This window comes from Plectropomus leopardus, chromosome 16 (genome assembly GCF_026936395.1).
Source record: "Plectropomus leopardus strain MGB_pleo_1.0 chromosome 16, ASM2693639v1, whole genome shotgun sequence".
Lineage (NCBI taxonomy): Eukaryota > Metazoa > Chordata > Actinopteri > Perciformes > Serranidae > Plectropomus > Plectropomus leopardus.
In genome coordinates, this window is record NC_142191.1 from 11,118,462 (window position 1) to 11,136,769 (window position 18,308).

Sequence of the window (18,308 nt, forward strand, 5' to 3'; positions counted from 1 at the left end):
ATATGCAAGTGGGTGCTAGATTGGCTTAACTCACCAGAAAAGGAAAAAAATGTAATATTTTAGGGGCGGGTCGATTTTGTAATGGGACAAAAAATTTTATTTTCAACCCAGTTTTAGATTTTGGGGCACATGAGACTACTGTCTGTATATCCCAATAAATCTTAGGAAAAAAAATGAAGTCCCACAGAAGAAAATGGCTGTACACAGTCAGATATTTGTTATCTATGAACTCATAACAAGTTGAATATTTAAGATGACATTAAAACAAAAATATGATAAGAAACAAGATGGTTTAGCTCAAGGGGTTTATCCTGATGAAGTTGTACAACAAAGTTTGCATTTTACCTCATTTAAAGAAAATCCTGAGTTTGACTATTGATAAAAGTGTGATTTTTCATGTGATTTACAAATTTCAGCTTTTTACCATTAGATACTTGCCTTAAGTATGTCCGTACTAGATTTCAAAATATTAGACCAATCAGAACAAATGTTGTGGCTTTTTAAAAAATTTTTTCGTAACCATACGAAATTTCAACTTTGGGCGCAACTGTGTTGATTTAGCTGATAATAGTTATGATCTTTTAAGTGATTTTCATTGCAGGACTTTTTCACACTGTGGTACTTCTATGTAAGTAAATGTACTAACTGTTTCCACCACTGATAATAATTATACACTGAATACAGGACTTACAGTAACACAAAGTTTGTCTGATAGCTTTTTACGCTATCCTCAAAAATTTGCACCGTTCAACCCCTCACCCACCCAGCACCCCCTCTCGTCCTCTCCATCCGCCTCATGGGCGGTAACAGCTGTGGTGTCACCCCCCGTCACATGACATGGGCAGGTGGGTGAAACCTATGTGGGACATCCATCCCCCCTTTCTTCCCTCCTATTCTCTCTTTCTGAATGTCAAACTGCACACACAACCTCCTCTTTTCAAGGGTGTGGCCATTTTGCATTGTTGGAATGTGCTCCGTGTTTGTAACTCATACTGCACGTCTGATCTCCCACATTGATGAAATTCCACCGACAGATATCGCCCTCTCTCTAGTCCTGGCTTGTAGCTGTCATGTCGCTGTGTCTCCCCAGAGACTGTCAACTCCTAGAAAGCATCGATTCATCAACGCTCCAACCATAATCTACACTTACACTTCACTGAGAACCACTATCATCAGTCTTTCTGACAGGTGATAAAGGCATTTCTGCTTTTCCTGTTTGGTATTTGTGAGCAGTGATATGGCAAAGGTGGGTGGCAGGTAAAGCAGGACATTGTCATTTAACTTGAGAATTGAAATTTATCCCTTTGAAACCTGGAAAGACATCAGTTTTATGGATTTTGCATTCAGGTACCTTTCACATCAGTTAAACCCTGAGGAGCAAATCGGTTTACTTAAAAACAAACAACAACAAAAAAAAACCCCACACAGCTAAAAAGGTAATGAGCAACGGGGCAAGAGATGTCCCAAAAATTGCAAGAAATTAGGGAAAGAAAATTACCTGCAAATTATTTTTTAAAGACACACACAAACACACACACACGCACGCACACGCACACGCACACACACACACACACACACACACACACAGTGAGAGAGAGAGAGAGGGGGGGGGGTATTAGGAGATGGTTATACAAAAATGGAGATTATGTCCAGAAAACTTTTTTATTAACTATGAACTCAGTTATGTACATTATTGTTATTATTATTATTATTATTATTATTATTATTATTATTATTATTAACATTATTATTTTTTATTATTTACTATTTTCATTTTCTACCTCTTTTTATTTCTTATTACTTTTTATACTATTCATATATTGTACAGTTTTTTCTTTGTTTACTATGGGAAAGCACCTTGTGCCTTTGTTTTAAAAGATGGTATATAAATAAATGCATTATTATTATTATTATTATCATCATTATTATTAAGATGTGTGCAAAACATTCAAATGTTCTTCCACTCATAAATGTTCATATAAAAACACACCTCACATAGTTAATTCTGCTAGTTATTATTATTAGAATATTAATTGATATTGGTTTGTTATGAGTTTTTATTTGGTGTCTCGCGCGCAGTGGGAACACAATGTGCTGGTTTAGTTTCTGGGGACAGTTTTAACAAACGGACTGACCGGCGTGAGGAGTCATTCAGTGAATATTCACAAATTAACGCCAAAATCACGTAAATATCTGAGCCCGTAGCTACATAAACAAAATACGTATATCTTTGTTCTTTAAGACACGAAGCGGAAACTTATAATTAAACCAACGACTTTATATTTGATACAATATGGCGGCGCCCGTTGCTGTGCTCTCCTCTTAAAACTGACCACAGTATTTTGGAAAGAGGTTTGTAATTTAACGCATCTGTAACTAATATTTATAAGCTTTAACAATAAGGTTGTCTTGAGATTTATTAACAGTAGCCTAACTGTTAAAAAAATACTACATTTCAGTGTTTGCTTACACCGCATTTATTTATTTTGAGGTTTTAATGATGAACAGTTAAACCGTTTACTCCATATCCGTTGCTATGCCAACCGTAAATTAACCATTGTAGCTGCTGATCGCTGTTTTTAACATAATTGTGATTTCTGTGCAGAAAATGTTGCTGACGGCTCGCCGGCTGTCCAAAGTGCTGCAGCTCACCCTGGCGGTCATCAAACCGGATGCTGTGGCGCATCCGGTCATGTTGGAGGTGAACTTTGTCTCTGTAACTGTAGAAGTTATTATAAACCATCTTCACACTTATTTAGGTGCGCTACTTTGGCATTATTTTTATTCATGTCTTCTACTTTAAACCTTTAAAACCTGAGCAATGTGTTGTTTTTATTTTCTGAAAAACATTGGGAGGAGGTAATAGATAGATAGATAGATAGATATACTTTATTGATCTCAAAACTGATAAATTGGGATGTAGCAGCGCCATGCAGTAAGAACAGAGAATAAAGAGCACACATTATTAATAGAATATAAAGGAATGCACTTTAAAAAAACCTAAAAAAAACTAAGAGACTGTACATATATACATATATACATGTGTACAGTGCGGAACAGTATCTGAATAAATTAAAAGTAAAGTCAGCAGTGTAGAGAGACATGGAGCTAAGACCGGAGGTTAAAGCGCAGACAGAGGTGAGTTATTGTACAGGTGGATGGCTTTTGGCAGGAAAGATTTCCTGTATCTGTCCTTTCGACAGCGAAGCTGAATCAGTCTGTTGGAGAAGGTGCTCCGCTGGCGGTCCAGTGTGTGGTGGAGGGGGTGCTCAGCATTGTTCGTTTTTGTTTAGTTTTTTAAGTGTCTTCCTCTCCACCACCGTCTCCACGGTCTCCAGCCTGAAACCCACCACAGCGCCAGCTTTCTTAATGATTTTATTAAGTCTGTTGGTGTCACTGGCTCTGATGCTGCTACCTCAACAAACAGCAGCGAGCAACGAGCAAGAAATTACTCAAAATTAGCATGAAAAAAAAAGAAAACCAATAATTATAAAAATTTAAAAGAGAAAGAATAGTGTATATATGTATATGTTTGTGCAAGTAGTGTACATATTTCTTATACTTATTTATTTTTTAGACCGTTTTTGTTGGCACATTGTAGTTTCATTATATTCATGTTACTGTTTTTGCACTTTGTTTTTTTTAAATTACACTTGGCTTGTTATTTATTATCTAACATTTTAATATCTCAATATTTTTATATTTGTAATTTTTTTTTTTACTATTGTATTGTTTTCTTTGCTGCTTATACTTCGTTCCTCATAGCTGCTGTAATATTGTGAATTTCCCCACTGCGGGACTAATAAAGGATTATCTTATCTTATGTTATCTTATATATATATATACAGACAGTTCCACAATTTGACTTCACAAAATGAGATTGGAGGGGATCATAATAGTTTGAGGTCCTATGTGTCTTATTTAATTATTCTATAAGATTTTGAATATGGAAAAAACCCCAAACACTTTTGTTTGCTAAACCAAGTGAGTTTATCTTTTTTGCTCATTTATTATTTTAGTTCACTGTCAGATAAAATTATGCCAAGCAGTGGCATGTTGGTTAACATGGTCTAAGCCAGCTTTACTCTCAATTTAATTCAAACTGTGAAGAAGAATCTCTGATTGCTGTTTTTGATAGATTCACAGGCCCCCGAAGCCTCAAAGTCATTAAAGCAGAGCCAGTCATTAAATATTACATTAGTGAAAGATCCCATTTTAAAGCCCCCGATAAAGGACCAGTTTACTGTTACACTCTTAATATCAAAGGGGAGGAGAATGACCTTTTGCATCAGAACATTTGGCTGTTTTAAGTATCATCCCTCTGGCAACCCTTTCCATCTAGATTTTGAAAAGAAATCTGCAAACAGTACCTGCACTTTAAAAAAAAGGTTTAGATATATTTTGCCTATCATCAGCTACAGTATGGCACAACAAGGTTAAACAATGTTTCTTTCCTTTCAGGCTCTGCATCAGAGAATTCTGGACAACAGTTTTGTGATCGTCAGATGCAAAGATCTTGTGTGGAGGAGACAAGACTCCGAGAGGTTTTACGCTGAACATTCAGGTGTGTGGACACAACTCAGACAGTGGAGCTGCAACAATTAGTGGACTAGCTATCAACTATTAAATAATTCACCAACTAATTTGATAAATGATTTATCGGTTTTTAGAAAAAAAAAAAGGTCAAAATTCTTTTATTTCAGTGTCTCAAATGTGATTTTTGGGGGTTTCTTTACTCCTCTGTGACAGCAAACTGGATATCTTTGGGACACTCAAAGCTTATGGGCTTAAGGAAACACTGATTGACATCATGCACCGTTTTCTGTTATTTTATAGACCAAAACCAACTTATCAGAAATTCAGTAAAATAATAAACAGATTAATCGACAGAGAAAATAATCATTAGTTGCAGCTCCATTAGGCAGTAAGGAACTGTTTCACACAATTTAATAAGATAATAATTTAATAAGAGTTTAAAAAAGTTAAAGCTCTATTTAACTTGCTTTTGTTTTGTTTTCTCAGGGCGATTCTTCTACCAAAGACTTGTTGAATTCATGTCAAGGTAAACTTCCACACTGAAATCACACCTACATTTCCTAAACCATGACAGCAGTGAATGAACTACATTGAATAAATGCTGTTTCTGAAAAAAAGATGTCTTTTTAAGTTTCCATACCACACAACACACTCGCGCTGACACAGAAAAAGCACGTCAGTTGATGACGCTCCAATTTCATGCTCTGCAAGTCGCCAATGCATCATTATCTGGAACTTGACAACGGGAGTTTCAATTATCAGGGGACAACAGCCCTGGAGCAATCGTCTGAAAATCACCATGTGGCCAGCTCACAACAGCTCCACACGGTCCCCTCTGGATTGCAAAAGGTGCTCGTCGTCACATTGTCATTTTCGTCTCTTCACAGCAGTGAATTGGTCGTTGCTACAGCAACCTTTCTCTGTCAGTATTATTGGAAATATATGAAGCATCCTCGGCATGTCTGCCAGTCAAATTCGAGATGACTCCAGTCAGCACTGTTCAGCTAAAACTGATGAACTGATATGTATTCATGGCTGAGCTCTCTTCCCAGAAGGCTCTGGAGTGAATAGATTGGATTTGAATCCATTTTTGGCTCTTTGGTGAAGCACAGAAACCACTCAGTGTTTAAAATCAAATCTCTATAACAGCGGCACACAGCAGGACCTGGTTTTGCAGCATACGTGGCTTAATATTTGATTGTGATCCATGACTATTAAAACTGCTGTTGAATTCTTTCCCCGCAGCGGCCCGATGCGGGCGTACATTTTAGCCAGAGAGGACGCCATACGTCACTGGAGAGAACTGATGGGACCAACCAAAGTGTTCAGAGCCAGATACACCTCGCCTGCTTCTATTAGGGGCCAGTTTGGACTCACAGACACACGAAACACAACTCATGGCTCAGGTGGGAAGCATGTTGAGCGTCTTGTGTTTAATGTTAATGTCCAATGATTGGTTTTGTTTTCCATACAAAGTTTTAAAGTTTGAACGGGGTTCAGTGTGTCAGCAGTGTGACGGCATGAAAAACTTTTGAAAAGTCATTGGTTAAACCCCTGATAATCTCATGAGCTGTGAGATCACATACTGATTACCGTGTTTTTAAATCGACATATTCCTGATCTTCTTTCTCCCCAGATTCTGTCCAGTCGGCACAAAGAGAAATCCAGTTCTTCTTCCCAGACTTCTGCATGGAGGAGTGGATGGAGAAGGAGGAGCCTTCGTTCAGATCGGGACAAATACATTACGACCATCAAAAACAGATCCACACACTTTCAACGCAAATTTGACCCCAGAACTGCTGCTACAGTTACCGATCCCCCGAGGACCGCTTAGAAACCCTGCAATTGTTCAGCGATCGCTTTTACAGAAATGCAAGCTGCCAAAGACGCTACATCCTACATGCTATTTATAATGTAAACTGTGTGATGATCCAATCAAGTGCATGTTTTATATTTGTCCCCGCAGTTCCACAAAGTGCCAAAATGCTTATTATTCCATGTTTTTGTCCCTTGATATTGGGTTAACAGCGCATGAAGTTATTTAAGAGGACCATAACTGTTTTTATTCAGTTTATTGTCATTAGAAAACGTGAACAGCTAGATAAAAAAAATGTAACACGATGTTGTACAAAACGACACAAAACGCAGAGAGACAATGTTTTACATTGCCATCACAAACTCCCGTCCAGACTTCACTTTTAGTGCAATCATCACAATCAGTTTCACTTTCCTGAGCCATACTGATTTGAACACAGCAGCTACAACTACATGTGTGTCAGTGTCAAATAACAAAACTATATCTAGTTTGCAAATATTTAATGTTGTGAAATAATACCGTAACTTTCTACACATATTTATCCGTATTTAAAAATATGGGTAAGAAGGCTTTTAGATTCTAGGTCACTTAAAAATTCAAACCGTGCCAAATATTGATTTCACTGTCTGCTGTGATATACTGTGAACTCGTTTTTTTTTTTGGTCTGATACTATATGCACTGTAAAATGTCATGTTTTGTATTTATCTGACCAACCTTTAACATGTCTGTGTCTTTAGCAAAATACAGTAAGACAATGCAACAGGCACCATTGAAGTAAAATATTAAATAAAATAAAGCCCAGTTCAACTTTTTTTTATCTTTTTTTTTTAAAATGAGCCACGTTTTGAGTATGACAACCTAAATTCTACAGTTTAGAGTCTCGTATTTCGTGTGCCGTCACCAGCGATCAGACGTTTAAGATTTTTCCATAAAAACACCCTCAGTTCATTTCTCTTTGGCTTCTTCCCCTGTTCTCAAGTGTTTTGTGTGGCCACCTGTTTGAGACTCTCCACGGGCTTCATGACCTCGTAGGTGGTGAGGGACTTCTTCACCTTCCCGTTCTTGTCCACCTGGTGGATGCTCTGCGTCACTGTGATGGTCACCTGCTTGGTCGACATCCGATTGTCCTGCCATTTTGTCTGATAAAGGTGAGGAATAAAAGATGGGACATTACAAAAATATTTAGTTTGCTATCATACGATAAAGAAAAGCATAAAAACCCTCACACTTGGAGCCAGCAAATGTTTAGCATGTTTGCTTAAAGGGGCAGTTCACCCCAAAATGGTGAAGCACTGCTGTGGTCTCCCATAGCTCAATACTTTCACTCAATTATTGAATAGAGAAGAAGAAGTGCTTTCAAACTTCAAATTGGGGCCTTACAATCTCTTCAGTGTGCAGAACACTTCTGCGCTGCACTGTGGTGCCAGATGACGGTAACACCGCCTCTTTGGGTGGAGAGCCCAGTACTGCAGGGGGGCTGCTGGGTTTCACATCGTTCAGACTGGCTTCAGACACGGCTGAGCAGACCTTCAGGTAAGCCTGAGCAGGAAGAGGGAGGCCGTCCTCGAAGAAATCTGGAACTGGAACAAATAAAAAACATCAACTTTGTCTGAAAGCTTCACAATCTTTCTACATGTGGGTGGACTGGTTTCCCTCCACATACATGTGCTCTCCCAACATGCTCTCATCCCAACTCGTTACATGGTGCAGCACGGTCCTTACGTTTACAAAACAGCGCGGACTGTGATGATGGTGAGGAAACTCGTGGATGGTTAGGTTTGGGCAGAAGGGGGGCGTAGTAAAGTGCAGACACGAAACATGCACACATCCACACATCCACGCGGGAAGTCAGTTGTTTGTATGACCCGCCCACCCCGCACTTGTGCTTCTTATATTACATGGTTACCAGCAGCATTAATACCTATCTTGTCTTTGTAACTGCTGCATTTCGATTGGACGCAGAAGGCTTTTGGCATCATTTTCATATGCTGAAAGCACTGACAGTTTTTCAGAGCACACACGGACATGCTTCGTTAAAAAGGCCCTGTCACTCACAGATGTTTGAGGCTAATCAGTGATCCAGCCGAGATGGTTTCAAAAGGACTTCTTTGAGACATTCAGAACATTAATGTGGCAGCAAACAACTATTTGCTATGTTAAAATATGCTGGGTTTATCCAATGTTCAGATTTTTGTTCTGAGAAATGAATTCTAATCAGTGCATACTTAATTAAAGCCCTGACAATAACACTATCATCACACTTTTTATGATTTGTGTTGTGCAGAAGTGGGTAATTTGTAAATCAAACAGCATGAGTCACAGGTTGGAGCTTACTGAAAGCTTACAGGTGCATTACTGCCATCACAGAACTAATCTGACGACAGTGTGCAGCAGTGAAGTGTCACGAAAAATGGAAAACACTCTCTGAAAAGATATTTGGTGTGCAACGTCAAGAGTGGGTTAAGTGCGCTAGAGGATTTCATTTTTCAGATGTATGTGTCCTCAGGGATGTGTGAACGTGAACTTGAATATTCAGGACCATCGCTGCATCCAAAATACTATGCACTACATACCCAATGTGTGTACTATTATTCAATCTGCTTTGCATACATAAACAGTAGTATGTATCTTTTCTGACACACTGAGCTGTAATTACCATGCCACTTCCTGAGAGCTCCCTTGCTCCTTGTTAGAGACGCATAACCATGGTAACCTTTGCCAACCTCAGCTCTACTTGGATTTTTCACAACATCTTCAGGAGTAATATTACTTTGGTTGATGGAAAATGCGAACCACATAACGGACAAATGCTGCCAGATTTAACGAGTCAAATGTTAATATAAACATACTAACAAGCTGATGTTAAGCTCGCATTATGCTCATGTGCGTACCAAACTTCATGGCAAGCCATCCACAGGGTTGCTGCAGCTTAAGGCGAGGCAGATTTAAGTCTTTTAAAGACTTTTCTTTATGCCTATTCTTTAAGTTTAGAAAAACAAAATTGAAGAAGGACATTTATTTGCCCAATTATTTATTGTAGCATAAAATAGGATTTTTGAAAAGAAAAAGTTAGATGATCCATGTTAATTGTTGAGAAAATAACCCTTTTTAGAGTGGAACACACTGAAGAAAATCAACCTATGTGAGATCCTAGAATAAAAAATCCTAGAATAAATACTTTTTCAAGGAAATTGTGCACAGTATTGTTCAAAAACAATACCATATATAACAGTATACATGTAGCTTGTATTATTATGGCATCGCTGTGTGAATCTTTGTGGTTGCAAGCTGCTGACTCATTCCACAGCTTCTGGATCTGTTTTATCTCTACAGAGTGGAGCTTAACTGAATTTGTCTCCACAATTACATCAAGGCTCCTCTTCCTGCGTTCGCCATCAGCTGTATCTGTTGCCATGAGAGCAAAGTCCTGTCTCAGCAGCACAGTTGCTTTTGATGTAGCCTATTATATCCATTCACTGATTAATTTCCTCCTGGCTTCAAAGTAAAACGCACACCCGCGGTAAAGTGTAAAAGAGGAAAAACAGACGTAATATAGTTAGATCCGTCTTTTTCTGAGCTGAATGCGGTGACTAACTGAATCTGAAAAGAACAAAAGGTTTTCAAATGCTTAGTCTGCCGCACATCCTTGTGTCATAATCCTCAGCTACGGCATGATGGTCACCACAGCTTCATCTTCACTTCTATTTTCAGTGTGCATGATGGCTTCTTGTTTGAATCAAACCTCTGAAAGTGTTTGACGTCAAAAGGGAAACCGTTTTACACCTACGGGATTTTCCCACAGAGAAAAGCACAGGTGCCACACTTCACTTTGATGTTAGAGTGTAAAGGAAGATCCACTCATTGATAGTCCAGTCAAATTATTCACAGCATGAGCCTGAGCTCATCTCCTGCTGTGAATAAAAGCCAATATCAGACTGGTTTAACCATTTGAAACCTAGATAGCCATCAGTTTTCTGACGGCTTTCACAAGCTATTTGACCCTTTGAAAATGGAACCATTTGGTTTGATTTCTTTTAAAAACATGGGGACAGGGCAGTGAGCAATTTGGTGAGAAATGTTCAACAAATAAAAAAAAAATTGTGCAAACAAAGTGTGGGGAAAAATATATATTTGTAACTAATTACATGTCTAAATGTCTGATTACATTTCTAAAATTATGTTACAGAATTATTATATTTTAAGCACTTTTTCCCCAGGTCATCTCCTTGTTTGTCCGTTTTTTTTTAAAACTAATTTTCAGGTAGTATTGTACTATTTACTAATTTGTTGAACATTTTTGGGTCACTTCTTTTGTTGCTCATTGCTGTCCTCCTGAGTATTTTTGAAAGAAATCAAGCAAATATGCTGAGGTTCCAAAGGGTTAAAGGGACAGTTGACCCCAAATAAAAAAAATTATATTTTTCCTCTTACCCGTACTGCTGTTTATCAATCTAGATAGTTTTGGTGTGAGCTGCAGAGTGTTGGAGATATCGGCCGTAGAGGTGCTTGGAGGAAAATATGCATTTTTGATTTTGAGGGGAACTGTCCCTTTAACCCTTTGAAACCAGAGCAAATTGGCTTGATTTTTTTTTTTTAAATACATAGGAGGAATGCAATGAGCCACAAAATGGTAAATGAACTGTACTTGTATCGCACTTTTTTAGTCTTATCGACCACTGAAAGCGTTTTCACACTACATGTCACATTCACACACACATTCACACACATTCACACACTGGTGGCCGAGACAACCGTACAAGGTCCTGCCTGCTACTCAGTAATCATTCATACTCACTCACTCCGATGACACGGCATTGGGAGCAATCTGGGATTCAGTATCTTGCCCAAAAGTGCCCAAGAATACTTTGAGAGATTGAACCCCTGACCCTCTGATTAGAGGACGACCCGCTCTACCTCTGAGCCACAGCCGCCCCAAAAGAAGTGACCCAAAAATGTGCAAGAAATTGATAAAAAGTACAATAAAATAAATAAATATAATCCCAATTAGAGAAAAAATATGAGTAATCTATCCTACTCATAAGTGGAAAAAAATCAGTGAGGAAAACATGATATAAGAAATGCAAATTTATGCATCTGCATCAGGAACCGAATTAAGTACTAATTCACACAACCATAAATATATTATTAATTTGCACAGCAGTTAAATTACCACCCATCCCTTACGGTTAATTAAGTGTTCATTCATCCATCCACTCAGTCATAATTCATTCTTCTTACCGGGGCTGATTGTTTTCTCTGACGTGAAGCCGGCCTCAGAGTTCTCAGAGGGGATGCTCTGGATGGACGACAGGGGGATATCAGTGTCTGTGCCGGTCAGCCATGTCGACTCTGTCTCCTTGGTCCAGCTCTCTAGGTATCGAGGCTCCAGAGCATCAGTCCTGCTCCCCCCACAGCCCATCGCTCTGCCTCAGGGCGCCCTCACTTCCAGCTCGACTTTTCTTTAGAGCGGGAAAAAGAAAACCAGAGACAGATTTATGCTTCAATGCAAAACCTTAAATGGAAATTTCTGTACATGTATTGCTTTTGCACTTTATTTAAATTAGGATATTTTACTTTGATTTTAATTTTTTTCTTTATCATTTGACTGTTTTTCACTTTATTGAAGGTTTTTGATCCTAATAATTCAGAAAAATCTTACAGATTTTTCTCAATTATTCGCAAATGCTTTAATGAAATGGACTATATTTGAACTGGGATGTTTAACTTCATTGCAACGTTGTTTTGCCGTTATTTTACAATTCATTTATTTATATATTTTTTACACTGGGGATTTCAAATTAATTGCTGGAAGGTCTAATATAGACTAAATAAATTGTTTTATTCTCTCCTCTAGACAGAAAGACCCATGGTAATTAGGAAACTATTAATATTAAATCTTTACATTACATTTACTGCAAAATATTTTATAAATAGAATGATTACAAATTAATCTATTAGTTAGTCAAATGAAAATTAAAATATTTCACATCATATTGAATATGAATGAAAAAAACTTTTAAAAAAAATGGAACAAATATATAAATGAAAAAAGTACAGGCTGTTATCCGACAGTGTTATCACTTATGTTTGAGGTCAATTAGACCCCAGTTTGACCTCTCACAGACAAAATACACTTATTTATGGTTTGGGAGGGTCAGTGCTGTGGCAACACCAATCGCAGACACAGAACATTATGAAACTCCATTGTATTAACCATGTTTAACAACCAGGGTCTTTGAAAGCCTGGTTAGTTGGAAAAAACAAGCAGTTTGAAGACCTCGTCTTGGGCTTTGGGGAATTCTGATTAGCATTTTTCAAACATGTTTGTCAACTTTTGAAGACAAGCAATTAATCCATTTTTAAAAAAATATTTTTAAAATTCTGTATATTTGACCAGGCAATTTGTCACAGGACACAAACACACAATACTTACAGCACAGCACACAGCTGTGGAAGAAACCAAGTGTCCTCATAAGATCAGGCTCCAACAACTTCTTTTCTTTAAAGAGAGGGTTAAGTGGTCCCTTCTGACTTAACTCAATCTCATTTACAGCTCTCCATGAGCATCTGAAGGTACCATTGACCAGTGGTCAACCAGGTCAACAAGACTGGAGCTGATCAATCACCAAAACCAGCTAGTCACCTATGAAGAGAAGAGGAGAGGAGAGGCGAGGAGACAAAGACGAAACAAGACAAGACAAGAGAGAAAACAAGAGAAGACAAGACAAGACAGAAGAGAAGACAGGAGACGACAAGACAAAACAAGACAAGACAAGACAAGACAAGACAAGATAAGACAAGAGGGGATCAACTTTATTGTATTGAAGGAAGTTTGTCTTAGACACATACAGTAACTGTTGTTAAGATAATACAGCAAGAGTACATACACACAGTACAGTACTTTCAGTAGTCCGCGCGCGCGCGCACACACACACACACACACACAAACTAGGGCTACTGCTCGCGATTATTGTCATCATCAATTATTCTGGCAATTGTTTTCTTGAATAATCAATTAGCCATTTGGTTTATAAAATGTGCAGGATTTAGGGGTATATATTGGTAGCTTTGGAATAACATATAATAAGCATGTTTTCTTTACTGTATAATGATCTGGAAATAAGAATCGTTGCATTTTCATTACCTTAGATTGAGCTGTTAAGATCTACATAGGGATCTGGTCCTCATTTCTAGAGATTGCCATGTTGCACTGCCATGTTTTTACAGTAGCCCAGAAAGGACAAACCAAACACTGGCTCTAGGTTTTGCGTCTTTGTGTTGGCAACCATACTTAGAAGCCCCTCTGTGATTAGCAGCATTGGAAAAACATAGTTTTTTTTTGTTTTTAATCACAAGAACAGTGCTTTTACTGGCTTAAATCACCAGGTCTGTTTATTTGGAGACAAATGTGTATAAGTCAGCTCATGGTAAAAAACCTCCTGAATGTCAGGATCTTAAGTTGTCAGAGGAAAAAAAGGTCAGCACAGTTTAACAGGGGCTGGGTTAGCAGCCCGTCTTTGACATGCCAAACAGTACTGGAGAAACACTGATCTGGAATGTGAAAGCATTTCAATCAGTGATTTTACTGTTTTGTTTTATCACCTGGTTCATTTGTTTTGGAGAGGAAGAGACCTCTGTGGATAATTCGGCTCCTGTTAAAAACTTTGTTAATGTCTGAATCAGAAAAAAGTGAGCACGCATGCAGGTGGCGGGCAAGACGGCCATCTACTTGCCAAACAGGGTAGGAGAAACACTGATTTTTAAAAGTGAAACTGCTTTTTTCAGTGCTATTAATCACAAAGTCTGATGAGAGACATCTTTGGTTAATTTGGCTACCAGTAAAAACTTCCTGAACAATGAGCACTGAATATCCTGACAGGGAGAAGTTTCAGCTGGTCGCAATCTGAAATATATTTACCGCTAGACTGCACTTAATCCACTAAGTCTTACACACTGGACCTTTAAGGAGCTGGAATTTTACATTTTTTCTTCTTAAAAAAATACACAAACGAATTTATTGATTTAATTAATTTGGCAAATTATTTAGTTGGCAATTAATTCAACAGTAGACCGCTAATCTGTTCACAGTTGCAGCTCTAGTATGTACACAGACATGCTGCCCATCATCACAGGAAGAAAGAGAGAGAGGGAGGGAAACTATAGAAGCAATGAAAATGCATCATTTGAATGAATACATTAATAATTTTCCCCTGAAGATGAGTAGCCCACTCTTTCGAGCTATCTGTCCTTCCTGTGTAGGCTATGCAGTACACATTCACTATGTTGTATTATTCTGCTTTTGTAGTGCTTTTACTTATATGTTGTCCTAGTTTCTTGTATGTGCACCATGGAGCTGTATTAATATTGATCTCACTGTCTGTCATATCTATCCAGAGATCTGTTATAATTGGACAGCAATTGATCAGCACTGGAAATCACCAAATCCTGTAAAACAACATCTCTGATCAGTATTACTCAGGGTTACTGAGTCTCTAATGGACCTGATGATGTCTGATTTTTATTGACACTCAATAAGCTGTTCACAATCTGGCCTCCTACAGATCATTAGCCTGGTTTATTCATTACAATATCTTTCCTCCGACAAAAAGGCTCAAAAAAGGGCATCGTGTAGCCTGCAGAGTAAAAGCGACGGTAAAGGCGCAGTAAATAAGTCTGTCAAGCAAAACAGCTCTATATCGTCGCTAGAGGCCAAAACTAAACAGCGATAGCGTAAAAATAATTTAGACATAAAAACGCATAATGTGTATGATGCGCGATAAAAACGCGAGCGACGCCGTTTAATTGGTAGAGAAGACAAACACCGCGCAGGAAAATATGGTAAAGGCTTACTGATGATGAAGCTGCCTGTTTTTTTGTCTCTCCCCTGTCGCTCCTCCGTGTCCGTCTGCCAGACAGACCCGTTAACATGTTGTCAATAATCAAAGTCCTCCGGTCTGACAGGCAGCGCGTCTGTCCGCAGCACCCGCTCCTACATCCATCCTCTTCACCACAGGGAGGTGGATTTATTAAAAAACCGTCTGTCATTATGTTAATTAAGCAGCCAAATGTTATAAAAAGATCACGGCTGTTGCCAGGTAAACTTCTAAATATAATAGGGGTGAACGGGCACTTGTACTTACAAATAAATACTCTGTTAGAAAGAATTAGGTCAGTGGTTACAAGCTTTTCTAGCCACTCGGTCCAGATTTCTTCCTGAGTGAAATGACCGCATAATTAATTTTATTTTATGAGGGCTTAAAACAGAATGAAATAAAACGTAATGCAAGAATAAATTGCAATTAGTTAAAACTCAGAGGCGATTCTAAGATTTGAGGACACTGGGGTCTTAGCCCTGACCTCTGCAGTAAAAAATAAAGAGCCAGAATTATTTTGAAGAAGAAAACAAAGGCATGTTTGGAAGGCATGTTTTCTTTAAAATATTTTTTTTCTTTTTACTTTAAATTTTTTTGTGATTTTTTCTTTAAAACGTTTTTGGCATTTTTCTTTTTTTCTTAAAAAAAATGTGATGACTTTTTAAATGTTTTTTGTTGTCTTCCTTTTTAAAAAATATGGTGATTTCACATATAGGCTTCACAGATTTTGTCCTTTTGACAAGCTTCACTAGGAATACAAAGACTGAAAGTACTGACTGTGTTTTCTCATGAATCATAATTCACCTTTCTGGCTTGTAGTGGGTCTACTGTAAAGTGTGACTCTGTGACACTCAGTCTTTGTTGTGGCAAAGCGCTGGAAACCTGTGACCTCACAGCTTTATGCCCCAAACATACCAATAAGATGTTCATCAGTCTGCCCACCAGGGGACAGTCACAGCCCACTCCTGCACTCAAAGAACTGGGCTGGTAAATACTAACATTTACAGTGTTTAAATATAGAATTATCATGATTAATAGTTTTCAGGGCATTTTCCCCTATTTTTGAGAGTATTATTATCTTTTTAAAACTAATATGTAGGTAATATTCTTGTCAGCTTTTACTAACTTCTTGCAATCTATGGGACATCCCTTTCCAGGTTGCTCATTGCATTTTTGCGCAAGTTTTCAAAAGAAACCAAACCCATTTATTCAGGTTTCAAAGGGTCAAACAACTGAAAAGTGTCTGAATCCAGCAAAAGAAAACGGATATTGTTACACGTTTCAAGGGGTTAACTGATAATATGGGAACTAGTGTGTGTTATTGGTGGTTCTTTGGTAGGTGTATCTATAAATCTCAGCAAAAAATGTCCAGATTGTTGCAAGAAAATGCTGGATGCAAAAGTGAAGGACACGAATATCTGCATACTTGTTTGCATTTCTTCTGGTATATCTATAAAACCCAGTTAAGATAGGATGCCCTCATAAATTCAGGCTTTTCAAGATGTAGTTTCAGGTTATAAACATTCTTGCACTATGGGAATAGTGAGCAAAGTGCCCATGCTGGCTAAAAAAGTAGAATTCTCTTATGATACAACAATACAAGCATTATATGTGTAAAGGTGCAAATAATCAGACAAAAAATATTGCAAATGTGTTACCCAAAACCTTCAATATCTCATTTTGTAAGTTTTGAAATTACTATTTGCTTGGAATTCTCTGTGATATGTATGATATTCACCGACCTTTTCCACAGCAAACATTTTGACTTGTCGTACACTGAGCAAAAATGTAAACATACCTTCGTTTTTGCTCCCATTTTGCTTGAACTGAAACAAAAGATTGAAGGATTTTTCTATGCTCATAAAAGGTTTTTTCTCTCAAATTATGTGCACATATGTGCCCAGATCCATGTGAGTGAGCTTCTCTCTTTTTCCAAGACACCCCATCCACTTGACAGGTGTGGCACATAAAGATGCTGATTAAACAGCATCATTACTACACAGGTGTGCCTTCGAATGGTGACAATAAAAAGACACTTGAAACAGGCTTTGTGGTCCCCTGAGCCATTTGCCACTGGTCTGCTTCTCATATGAAAACCTGTTTCTCCTGGTGGTCAAATAATCATGGTGAAAATCTCATTCTGATGTTATACTGGGCCCAGATATGTTGAGGAGAAATTGGTTAGACAAAGAAGAGATCTTATTTTGAATTTTCCTTTCCTCTGGGTGATTCTAATTTAACAAGATCTTGGATTGTCTGATATGTATTTTTATTGTTATGTAGTTGTGGAGTGCTTGGCATATCATGGCTGAAAACCTTATTTCCCCTTTTGGGACCATAAAGAAGAAATGACTTGATGCACAAAACACATCAAAATGCAGGAGCAATAATCAGATTTACGACTCTTGGGAATGTCTGCTGATGCTTTGAGCATTATCAGTGTGCAGACTCTACCTTCTGCATTACATTTCTCTTCACTACTGCACAGTCTGTAATGAAGACTGACAAGAAAGATGAAGAGCACACCGATTCCTAAACCATCAACAGGTCAGCACTCCTGACACCTTCATCACTTATCATGCACCCCGTCTGCTGCGCTGAAACTCCACCCTATAACACGCATGAGCAGCAGATGAAAAGTAGAAAGACAGACACATTATCTATGTAGACCAGTGATACTCAACATATGGCCAAATTTGACAACCGATCCTTGAAGTGCCCAAAATCCCAGAAAATATCCTAAAATCCCCCCCAAAAATCCTAAAAACATACAAAAATCGAAACGTCCTGCAATCTCAGAAATGTCCTACAATCTTAGAAATGTCCTGAAATCTTTGAAATGTTCAGAAATCTTAGAAACATCATAAAATCCAACTACTTTTCTGAAATCCTAGACATGTCCCAAAGTCCTGCAAATGTCCGAAACTCCTAGAAATGTCCTCAAGTCCAAGAAATGTCCTAAACTCCTAGAAATATGCATGGGGCTGCTGTGACTGGCCCCCTGTCATTTTGCAGAAATGGCCCCTTATCAAAGCAAGTTGAGTATCCCTGATGTAGACGCTGGATTCTGGTTCAGTGTGGG

General features: G+C 38.2%; 2 protein-coding genes across 3 annotated transcripts; one reads left to right on the forward strand and one right to left on the reverse strand.

The window, feature by feature from the left end:
* Positions 1-2,104: 2,104 nt before the first annotated feature.
* On the forward strand, positions 2,105-7,165 carry nme6 (NME/NM23 nucleoside diphosphate kinase 6). The gene is made up of 6 exons (XM_088089643.1): positions 2,105-2,352; positions 2,606-2,701; positions 4,462-4,564; positions 5,023-5,062; positions 5,782-5,942; positions 6,173-7,165. Exons 2-6 carry the CDS (start codon positions 2,609-2,611, stop codon positions 6,322-6,324), a joined length of 549 nt encoding a protein of 182 aa, XP_087945769.1. The 5' UTR covers positions 2,105-2,352; positions 2,606-2,608; the 3' UTR covers positions 6,325-7,165.
* baalcb (BAALC binder of MAP3K1 and KLF4 b) lies at positions 5,955-17,188 on the reverse strand. Of its 2 annotated transcripts, XM_088089642.1 has the most exons (6): positions 17,025-17,188; positions 12,787-12,996; positions 11,592-11,812; positions 7,734-7,933; positions 7,349-7,492; positions 5,955-6,221 (listed from the first exon to the last, which is right to left on the reverse strand). In XM_088089642.1, exons 3-6 carry the CDS (start codon positions 11,770-11,772, stop codon positions 6,126-6,128), a joined length of 621 nt encoding a protein of 206 aa, XP_087945768.1. In that variant the 5' UTR covers positions 11,773-11,812; positions 12,787-12,996; positions 17,025-17,188; the 3' UTR covers positions 5,955-6,125. The 2 variants fall into 2 exon arrangements, with proteins under 2 accessions (XP_087945768.1, XP_042359386.1); XM_042503452.2 differs by lacking the exon at positions 5,955-6,221 and having other exon boundaries at positions 6,841-7,492; positions 17,025-17,187.
* Positions 17,189-18,308: the final 1,120 nt, after the last annotated feature.

Excerpts from the sequence above, each read along its gene's own strand:
- baalcb (XM_088089642.1), bottom strand. The coding sequence starts at position 11,772 with ATGGGCTGTGGGGGGAGCAGGACTGATGCTCTGGAGCCTCGATACCTA. Across the intron at positions 7,493-7,733 it reads TTCTGCACACTGAAGAGATT|ACAAAATGGCAGGACAATCG; the intron begins GTAAGGCCCCAA and ends CACCTTTATCAG. Across the intron at positions 6,222-7,348 it reads CCGTGGAGAGTCTCAAACAG|AAGTCTGGGAAGAAGAACTG; the intron begins GTGGCCACACAA and ends TCCTCCATGCAG.
- nme6 (XM_088089643.1), top strand. The coding sequence starts at position 2,609 with ATGTTGCTGACGGCTCGCCGGCTGTCCAAAGTGCTGCAGCTCACCCTG. Across the intron at positions 4,565-5,022 it reads GTTTTACGCTGAACATTCAG|GGCGATTCTTCTACCAAAGA; the intron begins GTGTGTGGACAC and ends TTGTTTTCTCAG. Across the intron at positions 5,943-6,172 it reads AAACACAACTCATGGCTCAG|ATTCTGTCCAGTCGGCACAA; the intron begins GTGGGAAGCATG and ends CTTTCTCCCCAG.